Source organism: Anser anser (assembly GCF_964211835.1).
Source record: "Anser anser genome assembly, chromosome: 9".
Lineage (NCBI taxonomy): Eukaryota > Metazoa > Chordata > Aves > Anseriformes > Anatidae > Anser > Anser anser.
In genome coordinates, this window is record NC_139729.1 from 11,177,639 (window position 1) to 11,196,109 (window position 18,471).

The window sequence follows — 18,471 nt, forward strand, 5'->3', positions numbered from 1 at the left end:
TTTAGTGTGAAGCTCTTACAGAACATTTACCTGTATAAAAACAGGAGATGGAAATGATCCCAGTCTGGATTTCTAAAGAAGCAGCGTATAAGGAGCTACATTTTACTTTAGAAGAGAAATGCTAGTTTAATTCTTGTATTTCAACTATTCAATGTCTCAGTGCTCTAGGGAGTAGACAATAACCTTACTGAATGAGAGAAGCAGGGTTTAAGGATTTCTTTAAGGGGTATGTTTGTACAACAGTAACTATTGCAGTTATCTTTAAAAATTAAACCATGAATATGAATTACAAAACTAGCCCAGGATAACTTATCCTCAGAGCAAAATGTTTCCTTGGCTGTAGAGTAAATTAAAACAAATGCAAGTAAAATATTCAAAAACCCAAAAATCAAATAAGGAGAATAATGTGTGCAAGCAAAAAAAAGAATGATGAAAGGACTGAATGTAAACTAAAGTTTAAGACCTAAGAACTCCGAAGTTTTTATTCATGTGACAACATTTCTGTTTAAAGAAAAATAAAGAAATTTACATGATGAAAAGCTTCCAAGCTTCCACAGATTTTTTCATAAACAAACAAAAACATTCATGAATCAGTGAACCACAGAAATGGTAAAACCCTACCAGTTTTGCAGATTGGTTTAAATTTTGAGCAAGAAGGAAGGAGGGCACTTTTATTTCCAGTCAGATGGGCTAGGATGAATTGAACTGTCAGATTCAATGTTCTGCTCACATTGTAAGCTTAGACATTTGTATCTGGGATGGGCATTTACACAGATTGCAGTAGCTTTACATTAAGCCCAACCTTCAAAAGTTGGGCAATAGAAGATGACAGGAAATGGTGACTAGGTAATGCTGAATTTGATAAAAAATGAAAGGCATACTGAAGAAATCTGAGAAAGCATTTTTGACTGTTTGAAAACTTGCAGATGAAACAGTATCCCAATTCAAGGCCTGATGATTCTGAGTCTTTTAAAGTCACCTGGAAAAATTAACTCCATCAGTTGAGGTTAGGACTTATGTTCTAGCCAGTTCAGATTGTTCTAGTCTAGTTCAGATTGCTGTGTCTGCATTTTCCAGGCTCTCAAGTTAGATCTGAGGCTAACAGGATCTTCATCAGTTGTGGAGGTAGCAACAGCTGAAGGAACAGGCTGTGGCTTTTCCAGTGGATTCTGAAGTTGTGATTCTGAAATGCTAAACTCCATCATGGGCTCTTTCATTGCCACCACAGGTGCAAAAACCAGTAATGCTAATTCCAGCAATCCAGATCTTATTTCATATGCAGAAATTAACCCATAGGCAAGTAATAAAAATGCATACATCATCCCATTCAATTATTCAGCAGTTTTGCAGACATACCGGAAAAAACTAGCTTTCAATATAAAAATTGTCTATGAAACAGTCTAACTTGAATTTTTCTCCATGGATCATAATTCCACATGAGCTGCTTGATCTGTAGAAGAGGAGAGAAGAATAAATACTGCATTTCCAGCTTCCTTAATTCACAAATTGGTTTGAAACTTAGTATTCAAACCCCAGACACTTGTTCTTTGCAAAGTTACCTGGGACTGAAGAACAATTAATTCCCCCATATCTATAATGGCACTGTAATTAAGGGTTAAAATAAGGCCAGGTTCATAAAATTGCAGGAACAGGGAGGATCTTTAATGGAACTGAGAAGAGTGAGAAATAGATCTCTGCTCTCTAGGTTTCAGCACGAATTTAAGTTACACGTGCCTGACTTGGCAAAGTGCTTCTGTGCCATTAAAATACGCAATTATTTAACGCATCCTCCATGCAAGCCTTTACATGGTGCAAGCTTACAGTGAATGAGCACGAGGCTTTACCCCAGTCCAAACAGGTAAGAAGGAGATTGCAGAAGAAGGAACACAGTCAGAAAGATTACCTTGTGTGTGTTGTCCTGACATCTTAGCTGGTGTTCCTGTTTCTTTTTCTTTCTGGAAAAGACTCTGGAGCTGTTTGATTTCTTGATCATAGTCCTGCCATTCTGGAACTATACGCATTGCTGCTTGCAACTTGGGCTCTTTGGTCATTGGGTTATTACACTGCAAACAAAACGCACCAACTGTTCAGACACTTAATGCATAAATAAGCTCTATTTACTGAACAGAGGAATGCTTCCCCCTGGTGGAATTAATCTGTTGTTAGTGAACACTTAGTACATGCCAGTATTTTAGCTAGAGTGCAGTGTAAAGACTCCTCACAAATTCATGATGCCACTCCTCTAAGAAAAATACAGAATATCAAGGGGGAAAAAATGAAGTACTGAAAACACTGAAGTAAAAATATATAGGATGAGGCACCTAGATCTGAGATTAGGAAATGCCCTAAAATTTATCACTATTTCATTGTGACATAAGAATGAGGGAGCCATACTGTACTTACTAGATCAATGGTTTTTGCTCTCTTCTTTGAGGAATCATCACACCATGTTTCACACCAAAGCCACTCCTGTGGCAGTGATTTAATTGGCACCTGGTGGATCATGTTGTTAGGCAAATCCTGTTGTGAAGAATAAGATTTAGTAGCAGTTTCCACAGGGTGCAGTGCCAGGGGGGAATAACTGTCCCACCAGACAGCATTGAGAAGTTTTGTGATTTCTGTAAGTAGAGAGGTTTGTTCCCCAGGACAAATGAAAAATGATGCATCAACCTTTCATTCCAACCAAAGTCCTTCGGAAAAAAAAACGAAACTGAATAATACAACTGTTAATCTTACTTTGTTGGAACTTAAGTCTAAGAGCAAACATGATTAAAGTAGTAGTAACAAACCTGTGTCAAACCTGTACTGGACCAGTTTGAAGACCATTGTTAAGTAAATAAAAGTGCCGTGTTACTTTTCTATGCTTGACAGTACAAGCCTTATTTCCACGTTATCAAGTCAGTACACAGTAAACCACTTGGAGCCAGACAGCTCAAGAAACATTCAGATACATTCTTCTTAACATTCAGCTGTGTTACATATTTACCTTAGAGTATACCGGAAAAACTGACAGTCTGAAGACATGTAAGAGGAAACTGTTGTTTCCACCTACCATCTACATTTGGTTCTATGCATATGTGCCTCATTTGATGGCAGGGAGTAATGGGACTGCCACTGGCATTTGGCTTTGGTAGAAGTTTGGCCAATACAGGAGAGGTCCTAATTTGCCATCATACCACAGTACATGCATGCATGCATACATACAATAAAATAAATACACACCTGATCGAGGTTAGACAGACTGTTAGGGTCCTGACTAAGACCCTGATATTGTCCTCTGAGTCGATCTCCAGCTGCTATCTTTCTGAACTTCTTCAGATCCACAACATACAGGGCACTACATGGAGATGACATAGTTAGCAGTGACATTTGACTGACGGGAAACTACTGCAGCGCCAGTAGACCCTGAGATTTAATATGTTAAAAACAATTTGATATACTGCCACCAAGAGATTATCTAATATAAGGAAGGAAAGCAGTTCTAACTAAGGTCATGGCACATACGTAAAAAAATACTCAACAAATCTATCTTAGCTTTGTTGTCATGCAGTCCCTTCTTCCAACATTTGTTATTAACAAATGAAGATGCCTGTTTAGTTAACACTTCAGTTCTTCATCTGTAAAAGCTGTATCATACTTAATAACTTCAGTGTCCCTAGTGCTTCCAATGGACCAGAGGCAATGGAACCTTAAAGAAGCAACAGTAAGCAAAAAGTGGTTCACTGCAGTGCTGTGGACCTCAGCTAGTTTTCTGCTAATTCTAATTCGTAGCAAAAGCTTTCTACTTGCATTTTGGGGGGGTGGAACTTTTCAGTACCTGATATGGTATTTTCTTCCAGCTAAATGACTTGCCCAGTATCCTGATTTCCAGAACCTGTAGCCATCCATTTCTCTTCGACTGTCACAGAACGGAGTATATCCATAAGGAGCACCATCTAGATTGAAATCTCTTAATTCCTTGAGATCTGTGCGCACAATCTGAAGGGAAAGGACGGTTTATTTTTATTTGTAGAAGCCTGCCAAGGGTTATTTTGAAATGCTGGTTAGGATTTAATTCAAACGGAGCAAACAGTGAAAAGAAAAATCATCTGTTACTCTTCTCTACCATCTTCTGCATTATGCATATGTAGTACAAAAACAGGGCACCAAGTCCCGTCTCATTGGAGCTGGGTCAATTAAACTGGACCTTAAAGTAATCTGATAGGGGTTTGCTTGACAGCTGAAGTGCCAAATTGTTGCTTAGCAAGCAGCAGAAGTTCTCACTATAAATGAACTCTGCTATGATCCCTTTGGTTTCCTTTCTTCTTGAAAGTTTGCAAACCCTTCAGAGATGAAGGCTTTTTAATGTCTTTCTGACACAGGCACTGTGGCAGTAATACTACTCTAAAAACACCACTCTAGTGGAAACAATCTGCATTAATATATCTTTTAAAAACAGAGCAAAAACTGGATAAATTGAGAACAGCATAGCTTGGAATTTAACCTAGGTGATACTTAAGCATAAGTTGTAATGGTTTTAACTGACATGGGATCATGATGTACATATGCCAAAATGCCGAAGGTATTTTATATTTACATGTTGATAATCCGTACTTCTCAATTTCATATAAGTTTTGGAAGGAATTTTTGTTGGCAGTTCTCACTGCACATGCACCGTGTACTTTCAAACCATTCAGGCAGTAAGTGCAGACAAAGCCTTATAGATATTGTTTGCTTTGCAGCAGGGCATGGCTTCATGCCCCAGGGAATTACTTTCTCGCTCCTCTGCAAGCCATTCAGATCTGGCCAAGTCAAAAGCAGGGGAGTGGGAGGAGGAGGGTGTTTGGTGACTTAGGAAAACACTGTGTGTGGTAAGTGATCTGCAGCCTGGGAGAACAGAGAACTGGAACTGGAGAAGAGGCAGGGCAAAATCAGAATCTGTTTGGCAAACTAGCTGGAATCACAACAGCAAGTAAGTGAGGAACCAGAGAAAAAGTAAGAAACAGGCCAACAAGAACAAATTTTCTGGAAACAGGCAGGAAAAAAACACATACTGAAGCATGCTATAGTTACAGAATCAACCTTCAGTCACGCCTGTGAAATGCCCAAACTTGCAACCTTTGTAATAACACAGAAATTGTATTCAAGAATATACTACTATTAGAGAGGAAAAAAGGAAAAAGATCAGGCAATTCCACCCTCTGTGTTACCTGATCAGCATCCACAAATAAGATTTTATCAACAGCTAATGGGAAGAGCACGTCTAGAAAGAGGATCTTGTAACCCCAGATGATACGCTGTTTCTCTGTTTGCTGATGAAGCCAACGTGGCCATTTATACTGGACAAGCTCATACTGGAAATTATACTTCTTTGCCATGTATGGGATGAACTCCTGCAGAGGGATGGGGAAAAAAGTAGATTATCTCAGTTCTTTGTTACACTGCAGGAAAAATAAAAGTGCATTACAAGAAATAGACTTCAGTCCCACAGTAAGTCACAGAACATTAGAATGAAGAAATTAAACAGCACAAAGAATAACTACAGTTTCATGGTTACTTCAGACAGATAATGACATAAACCCAAACTGTACAATCAATATAGATTGTAAAGCCAACTATCATGAGACAACTATTTTGGCATCCTTTCACCGCAGAATTCCTTATAAGCCATTTTATAGTGATCTATATAGATCAGTTTAAAAGAATGCATTACTCAATTTGTAGAATTCAAATACAGTAGAGATATTACTTAGAACTGTACAAATCAGTACATGGAAATAATAAAACTAGAAAAGAATCGGGAGAAATCCTTTACTGGAACAACTTGTCCCACTGTTCGATCCGATCAGTTGACATTCACGTCTGTGAGGCCTCCTCTGACAGTGGGAAAGCACACATTTAGCCAAGAGATACTGGTAGAACATGACCATTAGCAAGGGGGTACCATGTTGCTGCATCACCCCAAGAGCAGTCACAGCACAGACCATTTTTGTAGCAACAGGGACACTGCTAATTATTTCCCCTTGAGCTCATAAACTGGTAAGATTCTCTAAGAAAGGCTGCTTCCTAATATTACACGTTAGAACTTCTAAGTTCCTGAAATACACAGTTTTGACATTCATTTACTTCCGGGTTATGTTTTGAATTCTGCTATTTGATTCATGAGGTATCACAGATGTTAAGTATTTCCAGGTACATTCCTCTAGAGCCCGTAGCACTCTAGCATGCACCACTCATGTACTCCAGTCAGTCTGGAAAGATCGTTTTAATAACTACCTTATGAAGCTCTCACCATACCTAGTTGGTAAGCCCTTGCTTCTCTGGTAGTTTTTTTTTCTATGCTCTTTTCAACCATTATGTATTAGATGAAAGTTTATAGCCCTGAATTTCATCTCAAAATCTACGCCATTACCATGCGAGTTAAAAAAAAGGTTCAAACTCTTTCAAGTATCATTTTACTAGTAAGTGCTTTTCTCTTAAATATTTACCTTCAGCAGGAGCCCACTATTTCCAAAAGCTAGTTTGATGCTTTGTCAAAATAGAAGGTATACAGGACAGGAAAGCGTACATATGTTTACGTAACAGTATAATGCACAATTCAAAACATTTTTCTTATTTACTTTTTCTGCAACAGAATAAATTTCTAATTAATAACAAACCTTGAATGTAGGCGATAAGTAGTTCTTCAGAAACCAAAACTTTAAAGGAGTCTTGGTATGTTTCAGCACAGACAACATCATTATGCTATCAAAAGAAAAAATAAAACATTTACAGGAATAGCTACCGCCTGCTAGAGATCAGCTGCTTAACAGAGTACAAATTGCTATTTTAAACTAGACTAACTATAGTATGTGAGATTACTGATCTTTGTGCATGAAGAAAAAGTGGGTAGCTTCACCCTATTAGATATTGCTTAATTTTATCTAAAATATAAAATCTGTTGGTTTTCACAGTCTGTTGAGAACAGAAGTTCAGATTCTTTTCCAAGGCAACTATGACTTATAATTTCTTAACAAAATATTTGTATTTAATTATTTTCTAGGGAGAAATTTCTAGGACAGCAACATGCTATCTATTAAATTAAGTCTATTTTGAACGTCTGCATAGCATGCAGACAAAAGTTACTGTAATACAGCAGAGGCAAAAAAGAGGACTTGAGCTTTTTTTTTTTTTAATATTCTTTCAAATTCTAACCTTTTTACTTGTGAACAGCAATGCACATTTACCATTTGAAACCCCCAGAATATAAATTCTGAACTAACCGTAGGAATCGTTCATAAAGGTGTCCTGAAGCCACAGAGAATATATTTAATACATCATCTTTATCCTGTTTCACATCTTCATTCTTTTGTCCTCCTGTGAATCCCCTGGAAGGATGAATATGTTTGTTTAATATAGTACAACTGCATGGTTTGGTGTCCTCCTCCCCAGTCTGGGCATCACAGTCCACAAGGCAGAGCACTGCAAACACCAGCGTGGATGACCTGGTAGCTTATATGCGACCGCCTATTCAATTGAAAGATTCCTGGCTGAGATACAACTCTTGGAAACAGTGTTTTCAGACTTCCCTGTAGCACAGGTGGTAAGGGAACCTAAGCAGGGCAAAGCAGTAACCTCAGTTCTCTAGAAACAGAGGGGACCTATGAAAGACAGGGAGTTTGTGATGCACCGTTTTGATGAGTCAAGCCCTAAACTCAAGCTGTCTTACCAAATGGCTATGAAATATCACGGAACTAGCTGTGTCATCAGAAAAGCAAACACTTTTCCAGTTTCAAGAGGCTTGCAGGTTATTATTGAATCAGCTTTACCATTTGAGAGATTCCCAAAATCCAGATTCATTCTCACTGGTACCATCACTTAGTAGATCTTCATTCATCATGTCTAGTTTTTTCTGAACCTGTGAAACATATCACTGCTTTAGTGAGTGGAACTAGATATTGGGCAAACAGCTGTGGAGCGTTGTTTTGACACTGTCCCTGTTAGTACCCATTTCAGTTATGTCCAGTTAGCTGATGTGTAACCTAAGCTGTCTGGAGAAACAGCTCAGTAGTGAACTGACATTTTGAAAATAGATTCCAAAGCTGTTCTCAGATAACCAAGGGCATGTTAGTCTAGATGGTTAAAAATGCTTTGCTAAGAGGTATTTAGTGACTATCTTTGTTGGTGGAAATTAGCAGAGAAAAAAATTCATACAAACCAGCAACCTGCCCCAAAAACAACACAACACCTCAACATCACTTTCTGTTTTTAGAAAGTGTTATTGGCCATTGAAACTCCCAAGCAGTTAAGTAGATGAGGCAGAAAAAAGGAAAGGCAAAAAAGGGAAAAAAAGAAAGGCAAGAGAACATCCCAGAATTACTCCAACACAAGTAAATCCTGTGAGGAAACATGAGCCAGATGTGTCACAACCATCATTTACCAGTCATCCTCATTAAGCTTTTCAGCTATATTGTTATATAATAAGCAACCCTAAAAAGACAGTAGATTAATAAATTGCCTTTTTAAAAAAAAAAAAGGTATCCTCACCTATTCTATCAGATTGATAGATAATGTATTACCAGATGAGTAAATTTTATCTGTAACAAAAAATACTGGCTCAGCAGATACGTGGAACATTTATAACTCCACTTTATATATAAAAACAAAACTGACTTTTTTTCTTAAGTAATAAGCATAACTGAGTCAGTAAAATTTAAGCGTAATTGTTTCTCACATGCATCCAAAAGGAACAGCAGTTACATGTCATTCTCTTCTGCGTCAAAAGAAACAAAACCAAGTCTACAGACAATTCCCTCTATCATAAATGCTGTGATGTGAACATTTTGCAAACTGCTTCTAATGTAAGCTTGTAGGAAGGGATTATCAGGCCCTCAACAGTTCTTCCCCCACTATTGGTCAAACAATCTTTTTTAAGAGCAACTCCAGTTTTTATACTCACTTTCACTTTAATAATTTTGCTCTTGAAGTTGTTGAGAACAACAATAACTTCATTAGCTTCAGGTGGAGAGTCTGTGCCATCATGGCTGAAAATACAGCAAAACCACTTATTTAGTTTTTTTTTTTTTGAAAACACTGCCTTTACTAAAAAGTAGAAATATGTCCTTTATTTCTTCTACATGTTTTTCTACATACTATTAAAGCTTAGCATCGTAAGACAGGTTTGAGACATGCAACAAGATAAAGTTACAAATACATATATTTGAACACAGACTGAGTTTTGTAAAGGAATTCATTTATTTCATCTCAATTTACGTTCAGTAAAAAAATGCAATTTGCTGTACAGTTCAATTACACTTTGGCAAATGAACTGTTAGATTCAGGTATTAGCATGCATATATCTAATTCAAAAGTTTCACAAGGAAAATATCAAAGTATCTCTTGTGCTGTCCTACCTGTAGATTCTGTAGATATCCTCAGATCTGCCCTTTCTCAGTCTTAGAGTCCATGCACCAGGATTGGCTTTTAACTGGAAGTAACCCTGTAAAGGGAAAAGAGTATCTGCCAATTTCCAGAAAACACAAATGCAGAAAAACAGGTTTGTAAGTCATGTATTTTGACCCACTGTTTTATATCTGGAAATAGTTATTTGTAAGCTAGCTGATTAATATAACGATAAGGCCTTAAAACCCAGAGAAGTAAGCATGTATGGGTGTGGGTAACACCACAAAACTCAGAAGTTCCATTCAAAATCCTTACTTTTTTCAAAGAGAAAGATAATTATTAAAAGGTCCAGCTTAATTTTTTAGATGACAAGAAGTCTTCAGAGTGTCTTGGTAGGAACAGCACAATTGTAAAGTTGTTTCTGCAAAAGTCTGCTTTCGTGAAGGAATGAGCCAATTTCTAAACACTAGTTGGCAATTACACAGCAGTCTGCAAAACGTTTGCCTCTAAAAATACAATTTTTATCTATTGTGAAGCTATACAGACTGGTATTTCAGCTACAGCAGGGAGTAGTAACATAGGTTATATATTACAAGATTTCTCTTCTACAAAACCTAAAAAAATACAATGTAAAATTCCAGTACTGCATGCATTTCTTGTTGCATTTTCAGGTTCCAGATCTGAGAATTTGATGTAGATTATTACACCAAAAGTAAACAAAACATTTGTAGCAACATCTCAATGTCCCATTCAGTTTTTTACTTTGACCCCACAGGCACGCAATTCCACATATGAACCAGTCTGTGTTAAAAAAATAAAAAGAATAAAAAATACAAAAGACATTCCTGTTCTCTTCATAGCCCTTCACGGTATAGACACTGAGGAAGAGGATTAGCATTAATTAGAAAAAAACACCTCCATGTCATTAAGCTTTATTCCCTAGCATATTCATACACAATGTGATCATAAAGAAAATAAGGGTCTTTCTACAGTTACAAATATCACATCATTAACCTGGCTAAGCAAAGGCTTAGAGAAATAGAAAATAAATATAAGAATTTAAAAACAAATATTTAGAGGCAGTGGACATTTCATCATTATTTGTTCTTCAATACATTCAGAGATTCCAAGAAATACAACTGACAGGTTATTTCAGTTTTTCACTAGAAATGGTTAACTTCCCTTGCCATAATTTCAGACTATCACCTCTCACAGAGAACAGACACTGAAGAGAGACTGACCCCTTATGCATCTACCTTAAAGACAGCTGCAGGGCACAATCACATACTTGGATTTCAACACTTTTCCTCAACTAAATTGAGAAATTCCCCTTCTTTCACACTTCCTTTGTTTTCTACAATGTTGATCATTCCTGCTTATTCTATCCATTTGTTCTGTAGGTCTCCTGAAGAAATGGGTTACAAGTATGACACCTGTCCACCTGAAGCTTACAATATCAGAGTGGATGGTCTAAGGAGTACCGTCTATGAAAAATAGAACTGCCTGACCTGTCCTGGAAAGAGGTTACCTAGAGATATTGGCATAATTTTAAGATACTCCAGAAGTTCCTTCTCAGTAAGCTGAAGGGAAAGGAGTGCATCTTTAAAAGGTAACAGACAAACAAGTTTATTGCAGAGTTTTAGACATCAATGTGAGGAATGATGTGGTTCTGATATATTTGCAAGCAACTGTGGAGTGCAAGTGATGTCATATATCCATAGCCTACATACTAGAAGATATTTAATGGTTTAACGTAAGGAATTGTGCTGACTGGAGAACCCAAGTTATTTGTTGCCAATTTCAATCAAATGCTTACCAAGTTGGCCATAACAATGGTATCTACGATGACAGGATTGGTTGAAGTTCCCAGTGTAAACTGGAGTCCCCGAGGTGGCTGTCCAGTAGTAATATCATAGCAGTGTCCTTCCAAAAGTAGATACTCTAATTCATATTCTGCAGCAACAACGTTATCCACCTGTAAGGAGAAGATATTGCTGAATTTAGCATTAGCTCTAGAGTGCAATTCTTTTTTAGTGATTCAGTTACTATCTAAAATAGCCATAGAAATCAACTAGCACTTTACTGTACCCGAGTATTTCTATTAGACAAATACCTAGAAAACCTTAAAAAGCTTGGTTCCATTGAAGCAAAAAGTTTCATGACATGTATTGTTAAGACTGTCCTTTATCAAAACTCTCTTAATCTTAACTGGTAAGATGCTAGGATAACAAAAGTGAAGGACTGTTGCTCTATCTTACAACTCTTTTCACAGTTATTGTAGGATTTAGTCAAATAAGTGATCGATCTCACAAGAAGCCTGTTGACAGGCTTCAGAACTTTGAACCGAAATCTCTGTAAAGCTAATCTAATCTAACATCATCTGAAACAAATGTTTTATTTTGCTCTACATTACTCTTGCAATGTGCTAGGGGTACTGTCGGAAAGACTGATTCCTTTCTTCTACAATAAACAAGAGTCCTCTATACCTTATATAAGAGTCCTCTGTTCATATTTACCCTGAGGACGCAACATAAGCAAAATATTAGTCTAATCTCACAAAGCATCTTCTCTCATTCCCACCCCCCCTCCCTCAGAGTTTCAATTCATCTAAGTTGTGGGGGCAGAGGGTGGAACAAATTCAGAGGTTTGAAATGCATGGCAGTACCTGCCATTTGGTGGTTCATTTATGGCTTTACAGTTTTGTTTTGCTTTTCATCTTGGAACCTAACAAACAAAAAAACCCAAAACCCATGCAACAACAGCAAAAGCTCCCAAGCTCCCCCACAAGAAATCTGATTTCCTAGACTTCCAAATAAAGTCGTGCAGGCTTAGCAGTACTGGAGCACTGCACCAGATCCCCAAACACTACCAGAGATGTGAGAGTAAGGAGAGACTAATAGTAGGATGTTCTGTGATGAAGTAACCCACATTTGTAATGACCACAAGGCTGTCCACGCTGTTGCTTTGCAGAAGGCCTATTTGTAAGGAGCGTGACCATCTTGTTACACGTGCAGCAGGTGGGTTTCCATGCTGCAGGTGTGGGAGGACACTGGGGCAGGGAGCTGAGCTTCCCTCTCACCTCTAGAGGTGGCTCCTCCAGCTCAGGGCTAAGGCACACTGGTGTGAGGACGCTTGTCCTGCCACTGCCCACGCCACACCTTTCTGTGGATAAACAGAGGACTTGAGCCTCCAGAGCTGTCACATCTTTTGCATACAATATTATTTTTTACTCTCTCCATATATGCTGTTTTTCAAGGCCAGCTACAAAGTGGGTTAAATATTTTCCCTTAAAATAAGCATCTCCTTAGGCTATTGGCTTCACACCCTTAAGTCCAAAATTTTATACTTCACATCACGTATGGATTTTCTAACTTTTAGTATGTGCTTTTAGTGCACATTGTAACAGATTAGCATAGTGCATTTATAACTGTTTATGAGCCCATTATTTTTAGAACTTCTAAAAATTATTAAAGTCCAAGCTAATTTTTAACAGCAAGAGGTTAATAATTAGCACTGAATGATCTATCCCATTCAAGATTAAGTGAGAATCATCAGCTTGTACATACAGATATCCTTCTTTCGTTTTTAACATCATTTTGATACTAATTTCACCTCCTTGGATTTTCTTTTCTTCTTCACTTTATCCTTTAGTACAGGGGCACACTGCCCAGACCAATATGCTAGCGGTCTAATTCAAGGCCTGTTCTAATAACAACCACCTCCTAAAACTACTGCAATTGAGTGGTTTTCTGTTGCATCAGTTCCACTGTTTTATTGATACTGCATTCCTTTGTGGGTCACAAGAGCGTTTGTTGGTAACACAAGCTGTGAAAATGAACAAGTAGCTAAAACATGTTTGGTGGCTTCTCAGAGCAACGAAAAGTAAGTGGAAATCACTTACTGGAACAAGACTCAGATCTTACTTCAGTATTTCTAAGGACAAGCTTAAACAAAAAAAAAAGTGTCTTATTTTTTGTTATGATGTTAGCCGTAGGGAGCTCCAATGAGAAATACATTTTTTAATTCGTAAGTTAAGATGACCAACAAAGTTTGTTTCTGGCTCAGGACATTCTGAAATGTTATACACGCACACACTCAGAACACACGCGTATATATACGTACACACACGCGCACATACAGTCAAAACAGCACGTCTGTAGAATCTGCTTCAGACCTACAGTATTTTTCAACCTGTGGTCCCCAGGCATCCGTGAATATCTGAGGGCAGCAATCTGCCAGTGAACTTTATCTGCAACCCTCACGTAAAACTTTCAGGGGTCTACAAATGTATGTGTTAACATCTACACCTTTATGTTTATTATCATTTTAAGATTTGAAAATTCTTTCCCACTACAAAAATACCCCCTGGAAAAATCAACAATACCTAAATGCAACTATAGTAACATGTTGATTTCACATACCTCCTGTAAGTAAATATTATCAAGGTCATATGGGGTTCTGACAGATTCCACCATCCAGCTCTCAGGAGTATTTAGGTTCAAAGTGAACAGCGGAGACTGAGGCATATCCAAAAACTTTGCAATTGGTCCAGAAGCAAAGTTGTTATCTGCTGTGAAAGAAATTTCTGGCTCCAAAACATAGCGATAAAAGCTGAAATTTCAGAAAGATAATTTCAGAACATGTTTCTGCCGTACTCTGCATATATTTCACTGTTTGAACTTGCTGACAGCATCAATTTTTCCAGAGCTCCAATGTCTTCAAGAAGCCCAATATGGAATTTTTATTCCCTGATGTGTACGGAAGGCTTTGTCCAAAGCATCATGCTTAGAACAATCCAAATTTTCATCTTGAAGGAGCAACCAAAGTTTACACGACTCAACCATGAAGATTAGCAAGTTATTTACCCTTGCTCGTAGATATACAAAGACCCACCCAACTCGTAAACCAGCAGAATTGCCTCACGCCATCCACAAATTTCTATATTCTCTATGGGAAATCATGTCATTGTACAAATGAGTTGAAAGCAGTTAATGAGACCTTCCAATGGACATCCGACATGTCTGTGCTTGCACATTCCAACAAGTTTATCTTTCTCTCTCTCTCAAGGTTTTGGATTGTGTTTGGATGTTTTGTTTGGTTGATGGCTTTGTTTTTGGTGTGGATGTATGGGAGGGTAGGAGTAGAGGTTTGGGAAAAACAGCCCAGCAGAGTTGTGGAACCTGATAAGGGTGGTTTGCTCAAACAGGCTACACCGTAACTTATGACAAGTCTTCCAAAGGGTCACTGCCAACTGCACTGTTGTAAGCACATGCTTCCATACTGCTATTTTTCAGGTGTCTGTTTTTTTTTTTGTTTTGTTTTTAACCCCAGAATGGTATTGCTTACCTTTTCAGAGGCATGTCAGAAAGTTTGGACTGGCAGTTCATAAACACTCTTAGGTTCATATTTATCAATTGGTTCAAAACCTGAAGTAACAAAAGAGACATCTCTTAAAATTCTAACTAGGAACGCTGACCAATGTTTTCCTAGACAAGACCTCTCAAGGAGGCATGTAACCTGCTCGTTTCTCAATCATCCTTTTTCGTTATTTGCTTCACCACACCCATCTTTTAGCTGCTTGTTTTAAGTAGATCAGTTACATGCTCCCTCACACTGCAGGCATTGTTTTGGGGATGCAGAGACTTTCTTTCTCGAGAATAATTGTTGCAAACTGAACTTAAAATGGTGAAACTAAATGCTGACTAGAAGATATCTAAGCATGATCTTGCTAGCATGTAGTGCAGAGGAATTCCAATAATGCATTGTGCATTTCAGCTGCATTAAGAGAAGGCCAGTGGTCACTACAGAGTCAAGGTGGAAGACAAACATTGCAAAATTACAGATCTGGAGAGCACTTTCTGAAATTGTCATAAAACAAATTAGAACACTGTATACATACCAAAAGTAATGGAGCAAGTCTTTGAGCATCTCTGGTAACTGGATCAACAATAGCCACGACATCAAAGTATGTCTCCCCCTCTTTTGGTCTCAGTTTAACTGCACTAAACAGAAGAAAAAACAAGTTTAAACTATCAAATATATTGGATAAATACAGCAAAAACACTATCCATCTCCTTCTGATGTCAGATTACTTTCCAAATGCTATTTATCTTCTGAAATTAGATAGAGAAGAAAATACATATATACATACACATGTATAGAGATAGGTACACAGACGTGTAATTTATGAAATCTGACTGTGCTCTGAAAACTGTTGGGGACTTCCCTATTGCTACTTGGATTTTTTTTGACATTAAATGTAACTTAAAAACATGGGAATGTTAAAAGACAAGGAAGAGCATATTGCTTAGCAATCCTATACCTGTATCGTTCTTCAAAAAAGTGATATTCAATCCTTGCCTCTCCTTTTGGTTGAGCAGAGAGAAGAGCATCCACTTTCATTACCAAGTCACTAGCACTGAAGAAGGAAAAAAAGAAGTTTACAGCTAATCACAAAATGCATGTACCTACTATGTTTCTGTCAACTAGCAGCAAAAGAAGTCAGAACTGAATTCACATAAACTAACAGTTCTACCACCTCTCTTCAAAAGCATTTCCCTGCTTGCACATATTTATAATTAATTAATTTGAAAAACAGTAGCGTGGAAATAGATGATCAGTGCTTCTGAAAACACAATTTAATCCAAAATATGGTGCCCTTACTGTCCTCCTCCTTTTACTCCAAGGATTCTTTGAAGTAGCTCTGAAGAATTAAACAGATGTAGGAGTTAATCTACCGGTAAGATAATTTAAATGAGTTGCAGTCTTCTTATCCCTGATGGTACAAAAGGATTTAACTAGCAATCACAGAACAGCTGGCATTTTAGGTGTCAACCATGCTGCAGACACTGCATCCCTTAACTTGACCAACCTCTCTTAGATCCGTAAGAGATTCAGATCAAACCCTTGTTTCACAGCAGTCTTCTTGTTCTATACTGTAAATCTTAAGTAGTAGGAAGAAACTTTCAAGAGAGAGGGGTCCTATCATTAAAACATAATTACTTCTGACAATTTCTTTCTTTTTATTATTCCCATAAATTTTCTTTAGCTTTACCAAGAAGCAATGCTGTACTTAAAGGTCTGTCAGCTTTTCCTTTATTAACTCAGTCTCATAGATTTATACTGACAGCTGTTTAAATTGTTCATACCAAAAACATAAGGCTGGGAAAGCCTGCCAAGTTCTACAGTGTTTTTCAATGCAGCAGATCAGTTCAAAATTTTGCAAAAAACCTTGGCAGCGTTCAAATAAAACACACGCAAAAAAAGACTGCTCTGTCCAAAACTAGCCAATATTCTCACTATGACATCTTCTCCCACCCTATTATCCAAGAAGTCTTATATCCCTCTGGATTCCCAATACAGCAACGGATGTAAAAGCATTTGGAACACTGTTAAAACCCATCCTCTTCGGATTCAGAATCACAGATTCCTGCACAAAAGACCATATGCTTAACATATCTGATTGGCCTCTAACAGCCAAGCAGTATCACAGAAAGATGTAATGCAAAATGGGGGAAATATCTTAGTGATAACCTCCATCCCCCCCCCCATGTGCTTATGGACTTCAGATTTGAACCAGAAGATGTCTTTCATCTGAATACCTCGCCTCTGTTCTTTTTGTAAGAATTATCTAGAACTATGATTTTCACTATCTCATCTCTACCTCTTTTTCTGTAGTTTCTCTTTAAAAAGTTAAAAGCAGTTTACATGATTCTCTAGCACTGACAGCAAAATGTATTACTAAAGTGTTTCTGATATTGATAGGCCAGCAGCAGGTAGCTGAACTAGAAACAGATTCAGAAAGCATACTCCAGCATCTCATTTTCTTCCTTTCTTCCTCCTTTTAAATAAGTAATCCTACATATGAGTTATGAAAGCCTGGCACGTAGGAGGTAGATCGTTTAAAACAGTGTGTCAGTTAAGATTTAGCTGGGAGAAAAACCCACGATAAGTCTGAAGGCCTTAATATTAACAAGAAGTTAGACTTCTGTTTCATTTAGAGAAGCAGAACAAGTAATCCAGTGAAGAATGCATTTTCAAGAATAAATGTAATAACATATAGCAACGTATACCACTTCATAACACATACCGCAGCAGTAAACAACTCTCCTTTGCATATAGACAGTTTCTCTACTAGTAAAGCTGTCACCAATCAGTCTCGTAAGCCTCAAATGAAACTTCAACACACAGCAAGGAATTTAGCCAGACCCAGTAAAATGCACCACCACCCTCACTCTTCATTTTTTCAATCCACCTGTATCTTTTTTTTCCCCCTCATCCAACAAATCATTTCCAGATAACACAGCAGGCTGTTGCTGTGATCCAGGGATTACCTCTGTGATTACCAACCAATGCATTTACAGTTTCATGTTCACATGAACAGTTTTATGGTAAATTCCTACTGTCTTGAGCTCTTCCCCAGTTTCTTGCTGCTTGTCAGTGAAGCTTCAGCCAACACAGCTCCTTCAACTTCATTACAAGACATGCAGCCATGACAGATCGCTACTAGATATAGATAACAAATCAAGAATGAAGAACTCTGAGCACAGTACTATATTAGGGGTTGCTAGTACTCCCACTACAGCTTCCTGAATCTGGGGGATACAGTTACAGCTCCATACCTACACAAGATTCTGTGAACTATTCTGTGAACTGCAAAAAAGTCACTAAAACACTTTTAAACCCAACAAAGACAATTTACATCTCTGTCCTTTCCGACTTGCTCATCTGAACAGCTGAGCCTTGACCATATCAATACGTGTTAGTTTATAACACCTATCCAGTGTGTACTTGATAAAAGCTTTCTCTAGGCTGCAGAAAGGGACTTCATCAGAATACCACCACTTTTTGCCAGTTTCTTCATGTTTACTTACAGGTCTTCTTCAAATCCCAGCTGCTGAATTTGAGATTTGATTTTCTGTCCTGATGTCTTTAGTATGATATTCTCAAGGAGATGGAAATCATCCTGATTGAACATCTCACCATCCTCTAATGGGCCAATAATCTTTATTAAAAAAAAAACAAAGTGGGATCAGCACTAGTAGGTAAAGGCTACACTGAAAAAAAATCGTATATATATTAAATACTCAAGCCCAACCTTGGTTGGTTGTC

The 18,471-nt window shown here is 37.7% G+C and overlaps 1 protein-coding gene across 4 annotated transcripts in view; it reads right to left on the reverse strand.

Moving 5' to 3' along the window:
- Window positions 1–455: 455 nt before the first annotated feature.
- The window catches only part of UGGT1 (UDP-glucose glycoprotein glucosyltransferase 1), a 43,567-nt gene continuing 25,551 nt past the window's right edge, over window positions 456–18,471 (reverse strand). For all 4 annotated transcript variants that reach the window (XM_083849331.1, XM_083849330.1, XM_083849328.1 and 1 more), the window contains 17 exons: window positions 18,234–18,364; window positions 15,683–15,778; window positions 15,260–15,362; window positions 14,707–14,786; window positions 13,782–13,971; window positions 11,177–11,335; window positions 9,372–9,457; window positions 8,918–9,002; window positions 7,788–7,876; window positions 7,242–7,346; window positions 6,639–6,723; window positions 5,190–5,372; window positions 3,818–3,978; window positions 3,223–3,337; window positions 2,404–2,520; window positions 1,904–2,063; window positions 456–1,450 (listed from right to left, as the gene is read on the reverse strand). In XM_083849331.1, the coding sequence (XP_083705457.1) occupies window positions 1,425–1,450; window positions 1,904–2,063; window positions 2,404–2,520; window positions 3,223–3,337; window positions 3,818–3,978; window positions 5,190–5,372; window positions 6,639–6,723; window positions 7,242–7,346; window positions 7,788–7,876; window positions 8,918–9,002; window positions 9,372–9,457; window positions 11,177–11,335; window positions 13,782–13,971; window positions 14,707–14,786; window positions 15,260–15,362; window positions 15,683–15,778; window positions 18,234–18,364 (1,971 nt within the window). In that variant the 3' untranslated portion in view covers window positions 456–1,424. The remainder of the gene's footprint in view (window positions 1,451–1,903; window positions 2,064–2,403; window positions 2,521–3,222; window positions 3,338–3,817; window positions 3,979–5,189; window positions 5,373–6,638; window positions 6,724–7,241; window positions 7,347–7,787; window positions 7,877–8,917; window positions 9,003–9,371; window positions 9,458–11,176; window positions 11,336–13,781; window positions 13,972–14,706; window positions 14,787–15,259; window positions 15,363–15,682; window positions 15,779–18,233; window positions 18,365–18,471) is intronic.